Source organism: Dromiciops gliroides, chromosome 1 (genome assembly GCF_019393635.1).
Source record: "Dromiciops gliroides isolate mDroGli1 chromosome 1, mDroGli1.pri, whole genome shotgun sequence".
NCBI classification, from domain to species: Eukaryota; Metazoa; Chordata; class Mammalia; order Microbiotheria; family Microbiotheriidae; genus Dromiciops; species Dromiciops gliroides.
Window position 1 is genome coordinate 128,859,768 of NC_057861.1, and position 18,899 is coordinate 128,878,666.

The 18,899-nt window shown below is 36.5% G+C and overlaps 1 protein-coding gene across 1 annotated transcript; it reads right to left on the reverse strand.

Moving 5' to 3' along the window:
• Positions 1 to 4,502: 4,502 nt before the first annotated feature.
• LOC122746487 (protein SMG5-like) lies at positions 4,503 to 7,295 on the reverse strand. The gene has a single exon (XM_043992120.1). The coding sequence runs from the start codon at positions 7,293 to 7,295 to the stop codon at positions 4,503 to 4,505; it is 2,793 nt and encodes a 930-aa protein (XP_043848055.1).
• Positions 7,296 to 18,899: the final 11,604 nt, after the last annotated feature.

Sequence of the window (18,899 nt, forward strand, 5' to 3'; positions counted from 1 at the left end):
AACAAAAGCTGACCATATATTAGGTCACAAATACCTCACAATCAAATGCAAAAAGGCAGAAATATTAGATAATGATGCAATAAAAAGTATGTGTAATAATGGGGCATGGAAAGATAGGTAAAAATTTAATTGGACACCAAATAATCTAATCCCAAAGAAAAAATCACAGAAGCAATCAAAAATTTCATCAAAGAGAATGACAATGAGTAAATATACCAAAATTTATGGGATGCAGCCAAAGTAGTACTTAGGGGAAAATTTATATTTCTAAGTGCTTACATTAATAAAATAGAGAAAGAGAAGAACAATGACTTGGGAATGCAATTTAAAAAGTTGAACAAATCAAAAATTCCCAATTAAATGCCAAATTAGTCATTTTGAAAAATTAAACTATGGAAGAATAAAATTGAAAGTAATAAAAATCAATGAACTAATAAAACTGAGAACTCATTGTAAGGGGAAAAACAAATAAAATATATAAACCTTTGGTTACTTTGATGAAAAGAAAGAAGAAAACCAAATTACCAGTATCAAAAATAAAAAGGGTGAATTCACAACCAATGAAGAGGAAATTAAATCTATAATTAGGATCTATTTTGCCCAATTTTATGCCAATAAACTTGATTTTCTAAATGAAATGAATGAACATTTACAAAAATATAACCTGTCCAGAATATCAGAAGAGGAAATAAAATACTTAAATAATCCCATTTGGGGGGAGGGGAATGAACAAGTTTTTGATGAACACCCTAAGAAAAAAATGTCCAAGGCTAGATGGATTTACAACTGAATTCTACCAAACCTTTAATGAACAATTAATTCCAATATTATATAAACTATTTGGAAAAATAGGTAAAGGAGCCCTAAGTTCCTTTTATGACAAAAATGTGGTGCTTATACCTAAACCAGGAAGAGTCAAAACAAAGAAAGGAAATTAGAGACCAATCTACCTAATGAATACTGATGCAAAAATTCTAAATAAAATATTATCAAAGATTACAGCAATTTATCACAAGCATCATATACTATGACCAGGTGGGATTTATAGCAGAAGCGCAGGCTGCTTCAATATAAAGAAAACTATCCACATAATTGACCATATCAATAACAAAACTAACAGAAATCGTATGATTATCTCAATAGATGGACAAAAAGCCTTTGACAAAATATAGCACCCATTCCTATTAAAAACACTAGAGATGATAGAAATAATGGAGCTTACCTTAAAATGATAAGTAATATCTATCTAAAACCATCTGCAAAAATTGTATGTAATGTAAAACTAATAGCTTTCTCAATAAAAACAGGGGTGAAACAACGATGCCCATTATCAACACTATTATTAAATATTGTACTAGAAACATTTGCTTTACCAACAAGAGAAAAAAAATAAATTGAAGGAATTAGAATAGGCAATAAGGAAACAAAACATTCATGCTTTGCTGATGATATAATGGTAGAGAACCCTAGAGAATCAAGTAAAAAACCACTTGAAATAATTAACAACTATAACAAAGTTGTAGTATACAAAATAAACCCAAATAAAACATCAGTGTTTCTACATATTATCAACAAAGTCCAGCAGCAAGAGGTAGAAAGAAAAATTAAATTTTAAATAACTGTAGATAATATAAAATATTCTGGAGTCTACCTGCCAAGACAAACCCAGGGATTATATGAATACAACTACAAAACACAGCACACAAATAAAATTAGATGTAAACAATTGGAAAAACATTATGAAATACAAAATGGAGAATTTCTATTACATTAAATTAAGAAGTTTTCACACAAACAAAACCAATACAACCAAGATTAGAAGGAAAGCAGAAAGCTGGGAAATATTTTTTACAGTAAGGGTCTCTGATAAAGGCCTCATTTTTCAAATATATAGAGAACTGAGTCAAATTTATAAGAATACAAGTCATTCTTCAGTTAATAAATGGTCACAAGCTATGAACAGGCAGTTTTCAGATGAAGAAATTAAAGCTATGATCATATGAAAAAATTATCTAAATAACTATTCATTAGAGAAACACAAATCAAAATAACCCTGAGATACCACCTCATACCTATCCAATTGGCTAATATAACAAAAAGGGAAAATAATAAATGTTGGAGGTGTGATAACACATTATTGGTGAAGTTGTGAACTTATCCACACATTTTTGAGAACAATTTGGAACTACACCTAAAGACTATAAAATTGTGTATACCCTGTGACCCTGTAAAAATACCACTATTAGGTCTAAATCCCAAAGAGACTATAAAAAGGGAAAGGACCCGTGTGTATAAAATATTTATAGCAGCTCTTTTTGTGGTAACAAAAAATTGGGAATGGAAGGAATGGCTAAACAAGTTGTGATATATGAATGTAATGGAATATGATAAGCAGGCAGATTTCAGAAAAACCTGGAAAAATTTATGTGAACTGATGCTGAATGAAGTGAACAGAAACAGTAGTCTATTATACACAGTCACATTGTGTGATAATCAACTATGATGGACTCATGATGGAAAATGTTCTCTACATCCAAGAAAGAATTATAGAGTCTAAATGCATATTGAAACATACTATTTTCACTTTTTTTATTTTGTTTTTGCATTTTCTTTCTCATGTTTTTTTCCCTTTTGTTCTGATTCTTCTTTTACAACAAGACTAATGTGGAAAATAAAATACTATTAAGGTGGAAGGGAAGTACAGAATCCCATTGAGTGATACATCTTGATTCAAGGGCCAAAAAATGATGTATCAGCTAGAAATGGTATGTCAGCAAGGGGGTCTTGGCAAAACATGGAGCATCTCAACTGACTAAGTGGTCATGAGATGGCCACTTGCTCATGTTGGACAAGAGAGAATGGTCTGGAGGTACAAAAATAAGTTGGAGGATTTTCAATATAATTAAGTCACCTTAACCACACTGTGCTTGGTCACTATGGCAAGGAAAAACAAGGGTTGAAGGCCTTTAGTTAGCTTCTTATGATTAAGCAAATGAATTTACAACCTGCAGTTCACAGCTCTAGGGCCTAATATATAGAATATAATCACTACTCCTATGGAACCATATCAAACTGATTAGTACTGATTAGAATAGGGGTCCAAATGAATTATTTCCCACATAAATGGATGACCATCAAGCTAACATTTAAATAAGCATATAAAAGCTAATGTGAGTCAGTTACCACGCATTTGTTATTCACTATTTGCCAGATAATGAGTTAAGTGCTAGAAATACTAAGACAGTCCCTGACCTAAAGGAGCTCACATTGTAATGGGGAGACAACTAATGATTAGCTATATAACTCATATACAGAGGAGACGAAGACAATCCACCATCAAGCATTAATAAATGGGGTGAGGGGGGAAAACAGGAAAGGCCTTCCTTAAAAGGTGAAATTTGAACTGAGTCTTGAAGAAAGCCAAGGAAAACTAAGAGGTCAAGGGGAGATAGCAGAATGTTCCAGGCATGGGAGGCAGACAATGCTAAGGTCCAAAGAGAGGACATGGATTGTTTTGTTCAAGAAACTACAAATAGGCCAGCATTCCTGGAGTATAGAGCAGATGGAGAAGACTTTGAGAAGAATGGAAAAGCTGGAAAGGGCTGAGTTATGAAGAGCTTTAATGCCAAAGAGAGGATTTAATATTTTATCTTGGAGGTAAAAAGGAGCCAATGGAGCTCACTGAGCAGGAAGTTAACTTGGTCTCACCTAACTTTAAATAATACAGATCATATCATATGGAAATTCAAGCAGAGAAAAAGCAATACAGCCTGGTATGGACCATAAAGGATTCTTAGAAGTTAAAAATGCTGGGGCAGCTAGGTGGCGCAGTGGATAAAGCACCAGCCCTGGATTCAGGAGGACCTGAGTTCAAATTCAGCCTTAGACTTTTGACACTTACTAGCTGTGTGACCCTGGGCAAGTCACTTAACCCTCATTGCCCTCCCCCCCTCCAAATAAAAGAAGAAGTTAAAAATGCTGGAAAAGACAAAAAGATAATTTAAATCTGGAAAGGAAAGATGGGAAGATTGCAGACAGAAAGGCAATGAAGCAGCAGTGGAGCAAATAATGCAAGCTGAATATCATTATCATTAAAAATCAATAAAATTTATTATTAAATGGCTAAAATTAGTTCACATGATTCAGAGTATTGTCTTTAAACATGTGACATTATTGACGAAGGTTTCTTTAAAATCAACAGGAATTGACCTGGACTAGGTTAAAATGAATATTCCTATTCACTTGCTAAAGTACTACATCAAGAGTGGTTATTATTAGCATGGTTTCATTCCTTAGATCAAGAAGTGATTTCCAATATTTTTAGCAAAACTGCATAAGATAAAACTACTTCAGGGGTTTCTGGGAATCATGGCAGCAAGTTTCTAACTAGATAAGGAATTTCTTGGTCGTCCTTTACACATAACCCCCAAACACCCAGTTCATACAAGACAGTGACAAGAAAAGATGTTCACATATGTATGTCCTGAGGAAAAAGAAGACTTTTACCTGATCATCTTCCACTCTCTATAGAACTGTAGAGTGTACTTGATTTCTACTGAGATACTAGCAGAAGTCTGAAACTCTGATAGCAGAGGATGAGAAAATGTGTGGGGGTTGTTAACACTGAAGCCTGTAAGTATATTCATCCTACGGCTACGGTCATCAACTTCAGTCCTGGGGCCTTTCACTAGACCTTGACAGTGCTGCAGGATCTGATACAGGTCCCTTGCATCAGGGTTTTCCCTGTGCATCCTGGATCTTACATCATTCTTCCCTGCATTTGTTTGCAAACACCAGTGCCTGTAACTGTTTTCCTTCAACTTGTCCTTTAAGAAATCAATGGTAGCACAGGCTCCAGGTTCTTTGTGTTTCAGGAAAATTAGTTCATCAATAACAATGCTGTGGATAATCACAATAAAGCTGTCATCCATGATAAATTCTTGGATGATTGGTAAGTACTGGCAGAGTGCTTGGATGTCAGGAACCAGATAAAGAGGCAGCAGTCTCCGAGCATGCACAATGGACAATTCTGGCTGTAGCAGTTGCTGAGCCACATTCTTCATAGAGTTGTTCAATGAAGCTCCCTCCTGACTCTTCAGGTGGCACTTAGCTGAAGTTAAGCTTTTGAAGATACCGCAGGTGGGATAAAATCTCAGGAGGGTATGGGGCAGCTGGGCAGCAAAGTGACCAAAGCTACGGAGAAAGCAAGTGTACAAAATGCCTTTTTCCAAGGGCTTAAGAAAAGGTGGCACCTCTGTAAAGCAAATGTATTTGTGGGATACCTTCATTGGCAAGAGGTTGCACATACAGAACTCCTCAGGAAGCCGAAAGGACATGCAGAGATTTGATTTCTCACTAATCAACACCAGGTCCCAGAGGTAACTGGACAGGCCAAGGTGAGCACCTTGCAACTCTTGTATGGTAGGTAGTAAGTTCAGCAATACAGACAGGTGGCTCCACAGCTTTGGAGATGTATTTGTGCATTCCAAAGTGAGATCTGGATCAGTACAAAGCCAGTGCAGGAACACTTTGATGGCACGAAGCAGTTCCTGAGCAGCAAAGATAGAGAGTTTTTTCCTGAGTTTGTGTCCTAGGTGAGCCTGCCTACTAGGCCTTTTCATTGAATTATTAAGTTCGTCAAACTCTGGACACTCCTTATCAGTGACAACTTTAAATTCTGAGCAGGACTTCTTGAGGGTATCCTGTTGGGTTTGGAACAAGGTGGATAGGCTGGTCAAGATTGCTTTAGAAGTATCTAGCACCCCCATGGGGGAAGAACCAAAGGCCCCTAAACCTTCTGTTATGGGGAATTGAGATTTTGTACTCTCTCTCAACTCCAACCTCTTATGTAGATTTAATGGGCAATTTACTTCTTTATCCTCCCCAGAGAGAGACCATTTGTTGCTGTCTAAACTAAAACTGAATATTGTCTCTACCCTGTCATCATTCTTATCTAATGAACTGTGAGAGGTCCAGCCACCATTGGAATCATGATCCTGGCTTTGGTCACTGTCATTCTCTGAAGTTCCTGAAATATAATGGTAACATTGTTCAGAGGAGGGAGAATTCTGAGGAATATCCAAAGGTTTGGTATAGCCCAAAACAAAATCAGGGGCATTAGTCCTCTGGGTCTCTGAACCACCCACTTTATCAAGCTCTAACTGGATTCTTATATTCACATGATGGACAAGATGAGAGAATAGCACTGAAATAAAAGTGATGGCAGCCCTGCTCTGAGAGGCCCCCACAGCCTTCTTCAGACTATATACACTCATGATGCAAAAAATGGCCATGTTAAAGATGACCACGTCGGGGAGGAAGAAGCCATTTTCATGCTCCCCTTTGACCTTGCTGGAGAGGCAGAGACGGAAGTCTTCCAGTATGGATTGAGACAGTAAAGGTAGCCTTGGATCCATACAGCTGTCAGGCTGCAGAAAGTTTTGAAGGTACAAGAAACTTACTAGGAGTCTTTTATTGGGGTCACATTTCTGCTGTCCTAATGATGCCATCCCCACCTGACACTTCACCTGGTTGTACATTTCCACAGCTTTGGCATATAAACTTCTGAGGTGAAAGACTGCATCCCTAGCAGGTACTTCTGAGTGAATGCTACACAGGTAATAGAAAGCTGCATCTACATTGCAATAGCTATCACCAACTAGGTTTGCTATCCGATTGTAGGGCATCCCGATATGTGGGGCCATTGACAAAACCTGGAAGTAATAGTTTACAGCAATTTTCTTCAAGTTTGCAGATGTAATATGACTCTGAAAGAGAAACAAATCTCCCAAATACATCAGACAGTGGTAGCAGGCCATTTGGGCCCACTCCACCTCCTTCTCTGAGGCAGGCATTACCCTTCTGCAGTCCATGTTATTTCTGTGGGTCTGACTGTTTGCAAGTTTTAGCTCATAATGTTCTTGAAGGAAGTTGAAAAGATTTTGGTAAAATTTGACTCCTTCACTCAAGTGCTTTTGAAAGGCATTATCCCAGATGTGCACATCATCTGTCTCATCCTTCAACCTTAACTGAATGACATTATAGTATACATTCATCCATAGGAGTTCTTCTGCCTTCTCCCCATACTTCACTGGATTCAGAAACATTAGTTTAATGCAAAGCTGTTGAACCTTATTCCTGAGTGTGAGGCTTTGGGGTCTGAAAATTTCTTGGATGGCATTGTCTTTAGAGAGGTTGGTGTTGAGTTGCTGATCAAGCCTCAATGCCTCCTGGTACAGCTGCTTGGCAACCAGGTTCTCCTTGTGAAGTGAAGTATCTCGCACTTTATTGCTCATTCTGTAGAATCACAGAAATTTTCACATCAGTATTTAGGGACATAAGCAATATCTTAGCACTCTTAGATCAAACATTTGGTTAATCAAATGATGGTATATATTTACTAGATTGCAAATAAAGTTATATTTACTTTATTGAAAGGAAGGGTAAAGGACAAAGAGGGAGTAATAGAAAGCATAAGAAAAAAGGAGGAAGGAAACTTGGACACAGGTTAATTGAGAGCAACAGTAGAGGTCAAAGACAAGTAATTTTTCCATCTTTTCTCCCCTCAGTCTCTATCCATCTCTGTCTCTGTTTCCTTCTGTCTCTGTCTCTCTCTTACACACATGCACACTCTCAACAAGTTTTCATGGTTCCCTCAAACTCATGAAGGAGTTACAATAAGAAAATGAGGGGGGGAGCGGCACCTAGGTGGCACAGTGGATAAAGCACTGGCCCTGGATTCAGGAGGACCCGAATTCAAATCCAGCCTCAGACACTTGGCACTTACTAGCTGTGTGACCTTGGGCAAGTCACTTAACCCTCAATGCCCTGCAAAAATAAATAAAATAAGAAAATGAGGGATAGATGCTCCAAATAATTTAGTAAAACACACAATTAGTGACTTTCAAAAGCAGCTTTATAATGGAAGATGTTGTATCCAATCAATGCAAACCAGACATACATCATCATGGGACAGGAGATAGAAGTTTAAAAAAGAATTGGAAATAAGCTACAAAGGAAAAGAAAACCTGAAATTTTTAAGAGCTGTGTTCAGAATCAATACCAAGGTCATAAAAAAAAAAAAACAGGCTCAAGTCATTTAAAATTAATTCTCTGTCCTCTATTTCCTCCACATACCTAAAAAGCTTCAAGTGACACTACTTCCTTTTCCTTGCATTCTTGGTCCCTCACAACTTCCTACACTCACCCACAGTCAGACATTCTCTGAAAGTCTGTCAGTACAGATAATCTTGGGGTCATATATTCTGGGACAAAGCTCATACCTAAACAAGGTTCATTTTGTTTTGCTAGTCCATATTCTGGAAGAGAACAAATTTGGTAAATTTGTAATCCTCTTAATAGAAGAACTAGAACTTTTCTATAGTCACTCAAAACAATAAACATATGGTTACAATATCCACAAAAAAAAATCTACTACTACTAAGGTAGATTTAATAATAACACCTTACATTTATATGTCTGGCATCATAAGTCTTTGAAGTGATACATATATTTATACATACATATGTGTATATCATCTCATCTGATACAATATCATCTCAAAATACATATCTCATTACATATGCATATTATATATACATCATTACATATATAGATCATATATCATTTTGTCCTCATAAAAACCATATAAGTAGGTGTTATTACTATCCCCTTTTTACAGATTAGGGAACGCAGGCCAAATGAGGTTAAGAGACTTGCTCAGGATCACACAGCTAGTTAGTTAACTGTCTGAGTTAGGATTAGAACTAGAGTCTTTCCTGGCCTCAAGCACAGTTCTTCACTAAATTATATGGTTTGCCTGAAAGATTCTTTGTCCATAATTGCAGTTAAACTTTGAACAGAATAATGTATTAAGTACTGATTAGTACCAATAAAACCAATTATTTACAATGTATGATCTTATGACAAAAAGTGATTTCTGGAATGTTATTACTTATTCACTTTCCTCAGTAACAATGATTTTGGGGGCAGCTAGGTGGTGCAGTGGATAAAGCACTGGTCCTGGATTCAGGAGGACCCGAGTTCAAATCTAGCCTCAGTCACTTGACACTTATGAGCTGTGTGACCCTGGGCAAGTCACTTAACCCTCATTGCCCCCACAAAAATAAATAAATAAATAAATGAACGAATGAATAAATAAATAAATAAATAAATAAACAAATAAAAGAATGATTTTACTCCAATAATCCTCTCTCCCAGAACAAACATCCAGAGCAAAGTAAGATATTAGATCAGTTCAAATCATAAGAAACAAGTTATTTTACTTCTTATAAGAATTTTTACTTAAGTGACTTTACTCCCATTGCTCTTGCAAATCCAAAGATGTCCAGGAGTTCGATGATACAATGGAATCATCTTAACAATCCACAAAGGAATAAAAGATGCCAATTGCCAATCAATGACATCTAGTTGAATGAGAAGTCTACTGATTTATGTGATCATTACATATGCCTTGGACAGATACCAAGTATGAACCAAGTACCTGAGCTCAAAATTGAATGAAGAAAATGGATTGCATTGTATTGTTAAGGGCTAAAATTCTAACTAAACTGTCTAAACTATTTAATGAGTGGTCGCCAATAAATTATAAGCTTTAGCAAGAGTTAGGCTTTTAAGCATTTATTAAGGAGAATAAGAATTTGGTAAAGAGAAAGAAAGGCCTAGATTCCTATCTATTAAAGGGAGAACACATTTCTAGCTCCCTTCTCCACCAGAGTCCAGAGGAAAGAGCGCGAGACTGAGCGCCAGTCTCTTCCTTCCTCCTCCCACTAGTCCGCGTCACTTCCTGAAGCCTGGTCTTGCCCTCAAAGACCTTCGCTTCATGGGCAGAACTCCTCTACAGCAAGTCTCCAGCAGGTGGCGTCATTCCAATCGTTACAGTATGAGAAATTAATCAATACTTTCAATGATCAAATGTTCCTCCTTGACTCAAAATTCTGTCAGATTCTATATGACTACAAATCATGGAATACCGTAATCAATGAAAAATCAGAATTGAATGTGAACCCAAAATACCCACAAATAGAGTGCTAAGTATCTAGACAGGTAGCATGATGATTTTCAATGATGATCAATTTAATTTTGTTAAAGTATTTAAGAGTTCATTGAAACAATATATAATCCTATAACAGTAAGAATTCAATGAAGGGCAGCTAGGTGGCACAGTGGATAGAGCACCAGCCCTGGATTCAGGAGAACCAGAGTTCAAATCCGGCCTTAGACACTTGACATTTACTAGCTGTGTGACATTGGACAAGTCACTTAACCCTCATTGCCCCGCAAAAAGAAAAAAAGAAAAAGAAAAAAAGGGGTGGGGCAGCTAGGTGGTGCAGTGGATAAAGTACCATCCCTGGATTCAGGAATCTCTGAGTTCAAATCCGGCCTCAGACCCTTGACACTTACTAGCTGTGTGACCCTGGGCAAGTCACTTAACCCCAATCGCCTCACCAAAACAAAACAAAACAATTCAATGAGTTACACTCAGACCTGGTGAAGTCTTCTTTCAGAGTGTTCTGTTCTGGGAGAGATGTAAAGTGAGCATAAGTAGGTTGCAGCAATTTATTATCAAAGATTGACTCAAGAGCTGATGAAAGTCCATAAGTAGACATGAGGAGGGAGACCATTCTAAAAATGGGGAAGTGTCTGTGAAAATGCCTAAAGTTGAGAAACTGAATGTTCTTGAGGGGAAGAAAGGAAGCCAACATCACTGAATCAAATAGTACATGGTAGGGGTGGGAGCTGTAAAGCAAAAAAGAAGGAAAATTGGTGGGTGGCTTATAAAGGCCTTTGAACATCAGAGGATCTTATATTTGATTCTAGAGGCAATAGGAAGTCACTGAAGTTTATTGCATTTGGAGGAAGGGAGGCCCAGGGAGGATCATATGGATGGATTTGTACTAGGAAGATCACTGTAATAACTAAAGGGAGAATGTATTAGAGTGGAGATTTATGGCAGGCAGACTAACTATAAGACTACTGGTGTAAGTAATACAGGTGTAAGGAGATTAGGGCCTACATCAGGGTGGTGGAGAGAAAGGGATATATGAGATTGTGAAGGTAAAAATTGGCAAACGCTATAAATATACTGTATGACAGATAGTTGAGAGAGTGAAGATTCTAGGATGAAGATGATACCTAGGTTGCTCTTGGGAATGTAGACATTAAAGAGGCCTTCTCCAAACCAAACACAAAACTCAAATATAAAGCCTCTAGGAAAATCAAAACCGCTTTGGGGGCAGTGGTAAAGCACTGGCCCTGGATTCAGGAGTACCAGAGTTCAAATCTGGCCTCAGACACTTGACACTTACTAGCTGTGTGACCCTGGGCAAGTCACTTCACCCTCATTGCCCTGCAAAAAAATAAATAAATAAATAAATAACCTCTTTGGGAACCTGATATTGACCCACTACCTTACACATCATTATAAAGAAGGGATAAGATGAGAAAAAATGTAATAAATTTCATTTTAAGTCCTGGAAGAAAATATATGCACACATCATGAGAGCATTTTTATGTATGTATTTATTTACACGAATGAATATGCACAAAGTATATGTGTGTATATGTCACTGAATGATCTGCCAGTATTCACAAGAGAAACATGGACAAGTGACTTTTTGAAAATACCAAAGGGTGAATTTACCTCTTAAAATTGACTATTTGTGTATGCCATTTCCAAATCATTCTCTAGTCTGGGTTATCAGAATAATGAAAAGAGGTACCCGAGATGCAGGCAAAAAAAAACAAACAAGGAATCAGTCCAGAAGAAAATCCAGGAAGCTCTTCAGGAACTGAATTGTACTCTAGTACTTTGTAAAGGAACTCCAGATTATAAGCTTTCATTCACTCCTCAAGAACCAAAGTCTATGGAAAGGATTCTGGGAAGATGACAGATCAGGTCAGAAAGTTCCAGGCTCTCCAAATTTCCTTCCCAAACAGACAGAACAGCCATGGGAGGGATGGCAGGGATCAAGAGCCTTCCTTGAACAGAGTGATTGGGTGGGGAGGCTTATTGCTTAGGGGTGGAGAGGAGTGCCTAAGGATGGGCACTTAGATGAAGTTCTAAAAATAATACTAAGAAAAACCTGAGGCCTGGAGCACCATTACTCACTCATCAGTATTAGAACTCGATTATAATAAGAAGCTGCTAAAAACAAAACAAAGTAAAAACAAAAATGATCAAGAAAATTAGAGAAAAAAAAAAACCTCATGATAAGGAGCTACTATGGAGACAGAGAAGATCCGAGTTCATATTCAGAGGAAGATAGTGGAGTTACAAAAGCCATTCCCACCTCAAAGAGAAACATCAAATGGTTACAAAGCAAAAAAGAGTTCTTGGAAGAACTTTAAAAGTATTTCAAAAGTCAAATAAGCAATCTTCAGAGTCTCTCTGAAAGAACTCTGAAATTGATTGTATGACATGGGAGAGACTGGCACAGGACAGCCCAGTGTAGTATGCCCTCATCAAAAAAAGGTCCTGTGCTCTATGAACAAAGCAGAATTGAAGTAGCTCAAAAGAAATGTGAGATGTACAAATTTAGAGGATTCAGCCAATGTTCGCATGACCTATTTGTGCCTGATCTGTGGTAGAGCATTCTGAATTTTGGTCTGTTCTGCTACAGTCAGACACACAGTCAGACTCACAATATACTGATGTTATTTTGGTCCTCTTCAAGAAGGAAAGATAACAACCAGGAGAGATTGAGGAAAAATTAGGTAAAAATAAGAGCAATATAAGAATTTTGCTTAAATTATGAAAAGAATTATCCAAGGGAGGGGGGAGCATGGAGAAAGATCCAAGAACTTAAGAAAATGACTCCTCAAAAAACAAAATTGGGCAAGGGGAAGGAAATGACATAAGATACCAAGAAATAACAAAATAAAATCAAAATGCTAAAAAAAATTAGAAGAGACTTTAAAGCATCACACTAGAAAACAACTGATCTGGGGAACATATTGAGGAGAAACAACATAAAAATTGTTGGACTACCTAAAGTTATGACAACAAAAAATAATTTTACAAGAAATTATTAAGGAAAATTGTCCTGAACTTCTAAAACAATATAGTAATATAGAAATAGAAAAAAATCTACCCATTACCACCTGAAAGAGATCCCAGGATAAAAATCTACAGGAATATTATAGTCAATTTTCAAAGCTTCCAGATTTAGGAGAAAATTTACAAGCAATAAGAAAAAAAATTCAAATACTTCAGACCTACAATCAGTATTACACCTAGAAACTTCCACAGTAAAAAGATTATAAGTCATAGAACATTATATTTCAAAGAACAAAAGAGCTGGGGTTGGGACAAAAAAATAACTTACCCTGGTAAGTTGATTGCAGAAAAAATGGACATATAAGGAACTAAAAGACTAATAGATTTTTGTCACAAAAAGACCAGAACACAAGAGAAAATTCAACATATAAGATCTAAGAGAAATATAAGGTAAACATTAAAGATTAATTATAAGAGATAAGATCAAATTGTTTTACTTCATTTTTTTGTGGGGCAATGAGGGTTAAGTGACTTGCCTAAGGTCACACAAATAGTAAGTGTCAAGTGTTTGAGACTGTATTTGAACTCAGGTCCTCATAAATCCAGGGCCAATGCTTTATCCACTATGCCACCTAGCCGCCCCTGTTTACATTTTATACGTGAAAATGTTCATTTGTATTCTTAAGATTGTAATTACTTGGGTAGTTTGGAAGAAAAGGTGGTTGGGCTGATGATGGGTCTATTCTAAAAAACAAATTTAAGTAGAAAAAAAGGTAAAAAGGAAGAACTTATACAAAGGCAGCAAGTGAGGTTGGAGAACTGGTGACATGAGAACCTTACTCTCATTAGATCTGGGATAAAGAGGAAACAACTTATACATCAAGAAGGGTATAAAGTCTTCTAAAATCATAAAGAAATGAGAGTTTGAGGAGACAAAATAAGGGATGGACTTTTAGAAGGGTGTGTAGATTTAGATTTAAGAGGGTGGGGGAAGAGGATAAGGAAGAGATTCTTTAAAAGAGTAAGCATTAGCGAAGTAGTGGTTAGAAGCAAATTAAAAGTGTGAGGAGAAATAGGGTAATGAGAGTATGAGAAGGATAATAGTGAGAAAAAATGGGATAGAGGGAAATACACAAATAGTCATTATAACTTTGAATGTGAATAGGATGAATTCATCCATAAAATGTAAGTGGATAGCAGAATGCATTAAAAAATCAGAATTCAACAATATGTTGTTTACAATAAACATATTTAAAAATGAGAGCTACACACAGAGTTAAAATAAAGGACTGGAGTAGATGTAAAAACATCAGTTGTAGCAATCATAATCTCAGACAAAATTCAAGCTAACATAGATTTAATTAAAAGAGATAAACAAGGAAACTACATTATGATAAAAGATACCATAAACAATGAAGCAGTAGCAATAGTAAACCTATATGTACTAAGCACTATAATATCTAAATTTTTTAAAAGTTAATGAATTGCAGATGGAAATAGACAGTAATACTATAATAGTGGGAGGGCTTTAATCTTCCCCTATCAGAACTATTTAACCTAACCAAAAAAAAAAAAAAACCCAAATAACATCAAAGCCAAGGAAGTGAATAGAACTTTTACATAAACAAGATATGTTAGCTATCTGGAAAGATATGAATAGGAATAGAAAAGAATATACCTTTTTCTCAGTGGTGCATGGTACCTTTACAAAAATTGGCCACATATTAGGACATTAAAATGTTATACTTAAAAGTAGAAAAGCAGAAACATTAAAGTCATCCTTTTCAGATCGCAATGCAATAAAAAATATATTTAATAAAGGGCCATGAAAATAGAATAAAAATTAATTGGAGATTAAACAACCTAATATTAAAGAATGAATGGGTTAATGACCAAATCATAGAAACAATCAATTTTATTAAAGAGAATGACAATAATGAGACACCATATCAAAACCTATGGTATATCTCCAAATGCTTGAATCAATAGGATAGAAAAAGAGTAGACCAAAGAATTGGATATGCAATTTAAAAAGCTAGTGTGAGAAAATAATTATCAATAATGGGGCTTTGGGGGAACACCCCTCCCCCCCCACTGGAAGGCTTAGGTCAGGAATCTTACCTGATCTCTTTCAAATCCAGCCCAGAGTGAATAGAAATGGAAATCAGACTAACTCAGTTGAGATTAAGACCACACCTACCTGAAAGTGCCATTGCCATTGGGGGTGGGGGGGTGGGGGGGGTGTCCTGACCTCAGCATGGTATAGCTCATTTTAATTTGGACCACCCCCAAGTTATATCAACCAATGAAATTGAATGATGCTAGCCAAATAGCTTTGAGCAATGTGTAATGTGCTGCCTCTATTGGAGGAGGAAAGCATCTGGTCTACAAGAGGTTTGCAGTCTCTTGCACCTGGGACCACTTGAGCCATGGCTTCTCTCTGGCACCAGGGATGCCTGTAACTCCCCACGCACCGTGCCACCGCGCCCCCCCCCCCCTCTCCAGTGCTCTTCCTGGGACTCTCCCTTCCCCCATTAGGTAATGTAGGACTTGAGGCCATGTGCATTTATTCTCTTGCTGCTCCTACCTCTCCTACTTTCTTAAGCTCTGCTCCTGCAATTCTCTGACCCCCGGGCTTGCTCTCCCCAGGCCCCTTTCCTGGGACTCCATGCTGGGTGTATTAATAGTGGGGAAGATTTTCCAGACACGTGGTTAAATTAATAAGAAATGCTTTCTGCCAAAACTGGTGCAATAGCCTCTAATTTATAAGTAGCAATATCTCAGAAACCCCAACCCAGATCCCCAATAATTTAGAACAGAAACAGGCTTCCCCTCAATATTTCAAATGACACACTAGAAAAAAAAAACTATAAATCCCCAAATAAACACTAAATTAGATGCCCTAAAAATTAAAGGTGAGATTAATAAAATTGAGTGTAAAACCATTTAGTTAATAAATAAAACTACAAGTGGGTTTTATGAAAAAAATAATTTAAAAATGGATAAGCCATTGGTTAATATAATTCTGAATGAGAGACCAAATCACTACTATTAAAAATGAAGATGAAATCAAAGCAATTATAAAAGGTTATTTTGCCCAATTATATGCTAATAAATTTAACAATTTAAATGAAATGGAAGCATGTTTACAAAAATATAAACTGCCTACATTAGCAGAAAGAGTAATAGAATATCTAAATAGACCAATTTTAGGGGGGAAAAATTAAACAGGCCATAAATGAGCTTCCTAAGAAAAAAGCACCAGGACCAGATGGAGTTAATAGTGAATTCTATAAAACGCTTGAAGGGGGCAGCTAGGTGGTACAGTGGATAAAGCAAGGGCCCTGGATTCAGGAGGACCTGAGTTCAAATACAGCTTCAGACACTTAACACTTATTAGTTATGTGACCCTGGGCAAGTCACTTAACCCTCACTGCCCTGCCAAGGAAGGAAGGAAGGAAGGAAGGAAGGAAGGAAGGAAGGAAGGAAGGAAGGAAGGAAGGAAGGAAGGAAGGAAGGAAGGAAGGAAGGAAGGAAGGAAGGAAGGAAGGAAGGAAGGAAGGAAGGAAGGAAGGAAGGAAGGAAGGAAGGAAGGAAGGAAGGAAGGAAGGAAGGAAGGAAGGAAGGAAGGAAGGAAGGAAGGAAGGAAGGAAGGAAGGAAGGAAGGAAGGAAGGAAGGAAGGAAGGAAGGAAGGAAGGAAGGAAGGAAGGAAGGAAGGAAGGAAGGAAGGAAGGAAGGAAGGAAGGAAGGAAGGAAGGAAGGAAGGAAGGAAGGAAGGAAGGAAGGAAGGAAGGAAGGAAGGAAGGAAGGAAGGAAGGAAGGAAGGAAGGAAGGAAGGAAGGAAGGAAGGAAGGAAGGAAGGAAGGAAGGAAGGAAGGAAGGAAGGAAGGAAGGAAGGAAGGAAGGAAGGAAGGAAGGAAGGAAGGAAGGAAGGAAGGAAGAAAATACAGAGAATAGCTAATTCCAATATTAAATAAACAATTTGGAATAGCAGGCAAAGAAGGAGTTCTACTTAGCTCTCTTTTTATGAAACAAATATGCTATTGATACCTAACCCAGGAAGACTAAAAACAGAGCAAGAAAACTATAGACCAATTTCATTAATGAAGTGTTTGATCTCCTATCAATTTTTATTGTTTCCATGATCTTTTATTAAATATATTTTATTGCATTATGATCTGAAAAGGATAAATTTAATATTTCTCCTTTTCTACCTTTAAGTACAAAATTTTATGTCCTAATATATGCAAAAATCCTAAAGACAATTCTAGCTAAGAGATTATGACAATATATTATGAAGACTATGCATTGTGACCAAGTGGTATTTATACCCAGAATGCAGGGATGGTTCAACATAAGGAAAACTTTTAATATAATTGATTATATAAAGAAAAATCAAATACAAAAAAATAGCTTTTGATAAAGTACAACACTCATTTGTATTTGTGTTAAAGAGGACTTGAAATTTTAGGTATAAATTATTTTTCCCCTAAGTTCACAAGAAGTATTTCCTAAAACCATCAGCAAGTACTATTTGTATGTAATAGGGATAAGTTAAAAGTCTTTCCAGTAAGAACAGGTGTGAAATAAGGATGCCCATTGTCACCAATATTATTTAATATCGTATTGGAAATCCTAGCAATAGCAATGAAAAGAAAAGAAATAGAAGGAATCAGAATAAGCAATGATGTAATAAAACTCTTTTTGCAGATAATAAAATTGAAGTAGAAAATTAAGCATAGAAGGGAGGCTTTGACCCTTATCTGTAGCAGAGAGGTTCTGGCCTTGCCCTGTTCCAGCTGCAGTCCTGCTTCTCCTTTGTCTTTTGTAAGGTAATCTCTGCCCTCATCCTTGTTTGATAAACTTGTATGTATCTTGCTTTCCTGTAAAGACAACTATACCACTATACCACACCTACTCTTTTTGTATATAACCAAGTGTGCTAAAAGAATCAGGGTCCATTGTTGGAAGTCTGACCCCTGTGGGCCTACACGTGTAATAAACTCTCTCCACCTCAAGTACCTGACTGAGTATTTTCTGTGTCTATCATGCCCTAACAATATAATTGGAAAATCCTCAAGACAACTTTACAGTTAATTGAAATAATTTTAGCAAAGTAGCAGAATATACAGTAAATCCATGTAAATCATCAGGATTCCCATACATCACAAATAAAACTCTTCAAGAAGAGACAGTAAAAAAAAAAATACCTACTTTAAAATAGCTCTTGAGAGTATAAAATACCTAGGAGTACACCTGCCAAAACAAACCCAGGAACTATATGAAAAGGCAGGATCAATATAATAAAAAATGACAGTTTTACCCAAACTAATTTATATATTCAATGCCATCTCAATTAATTTACAAAAAAAATTAATGAATTGGAAAAAATAAAATTAACTTGGAAAAAACAAAAAGTCAAGAATATCAAATGAAATAATGAAAAAAGTATAAGGGAAGGATGTTTAGTAGTACCAGATCTTAAACTGTATATGGGCAGGTAATTGTCATAACTATCTATTATCAAAACTACTTACTGGCTAAGAAAAAGAAAGGTGGATCGATGGAACAGAGCAGACATACAATTTACAGCAGCAAATACACATAGTAACCTTGTATTTGACGAGTGTAAAAGCTGAAGATTTTGGGATAAGAATTAATTATTTGGTTTAAAAAAAAGTTGAGAAAACTAGAAAGCAGTATGGCAGAAAATGAGCAGACAAATATCTCACATCATTTACCAAGATAAATTCAAAATGGTTATATGACCTAGATATAGATATTTTACAAGAAAATCAGAAAAACACAGAACACATTGCTTAGACTTATGGATAAACAAACAATTTATGAATAAACAAGAGAAATAAAATAGGTATAAAA

Bases quoted from the DNA above. Each gene is read 5' to 3' on its own strand.
- LOC122746487 (XM_043992120.1), bottom strand. From the start codon at position 7,295: ATGAGCAATAAAGTGCGAGATACTTCACTTCACAAGGAGAACCTGGTT.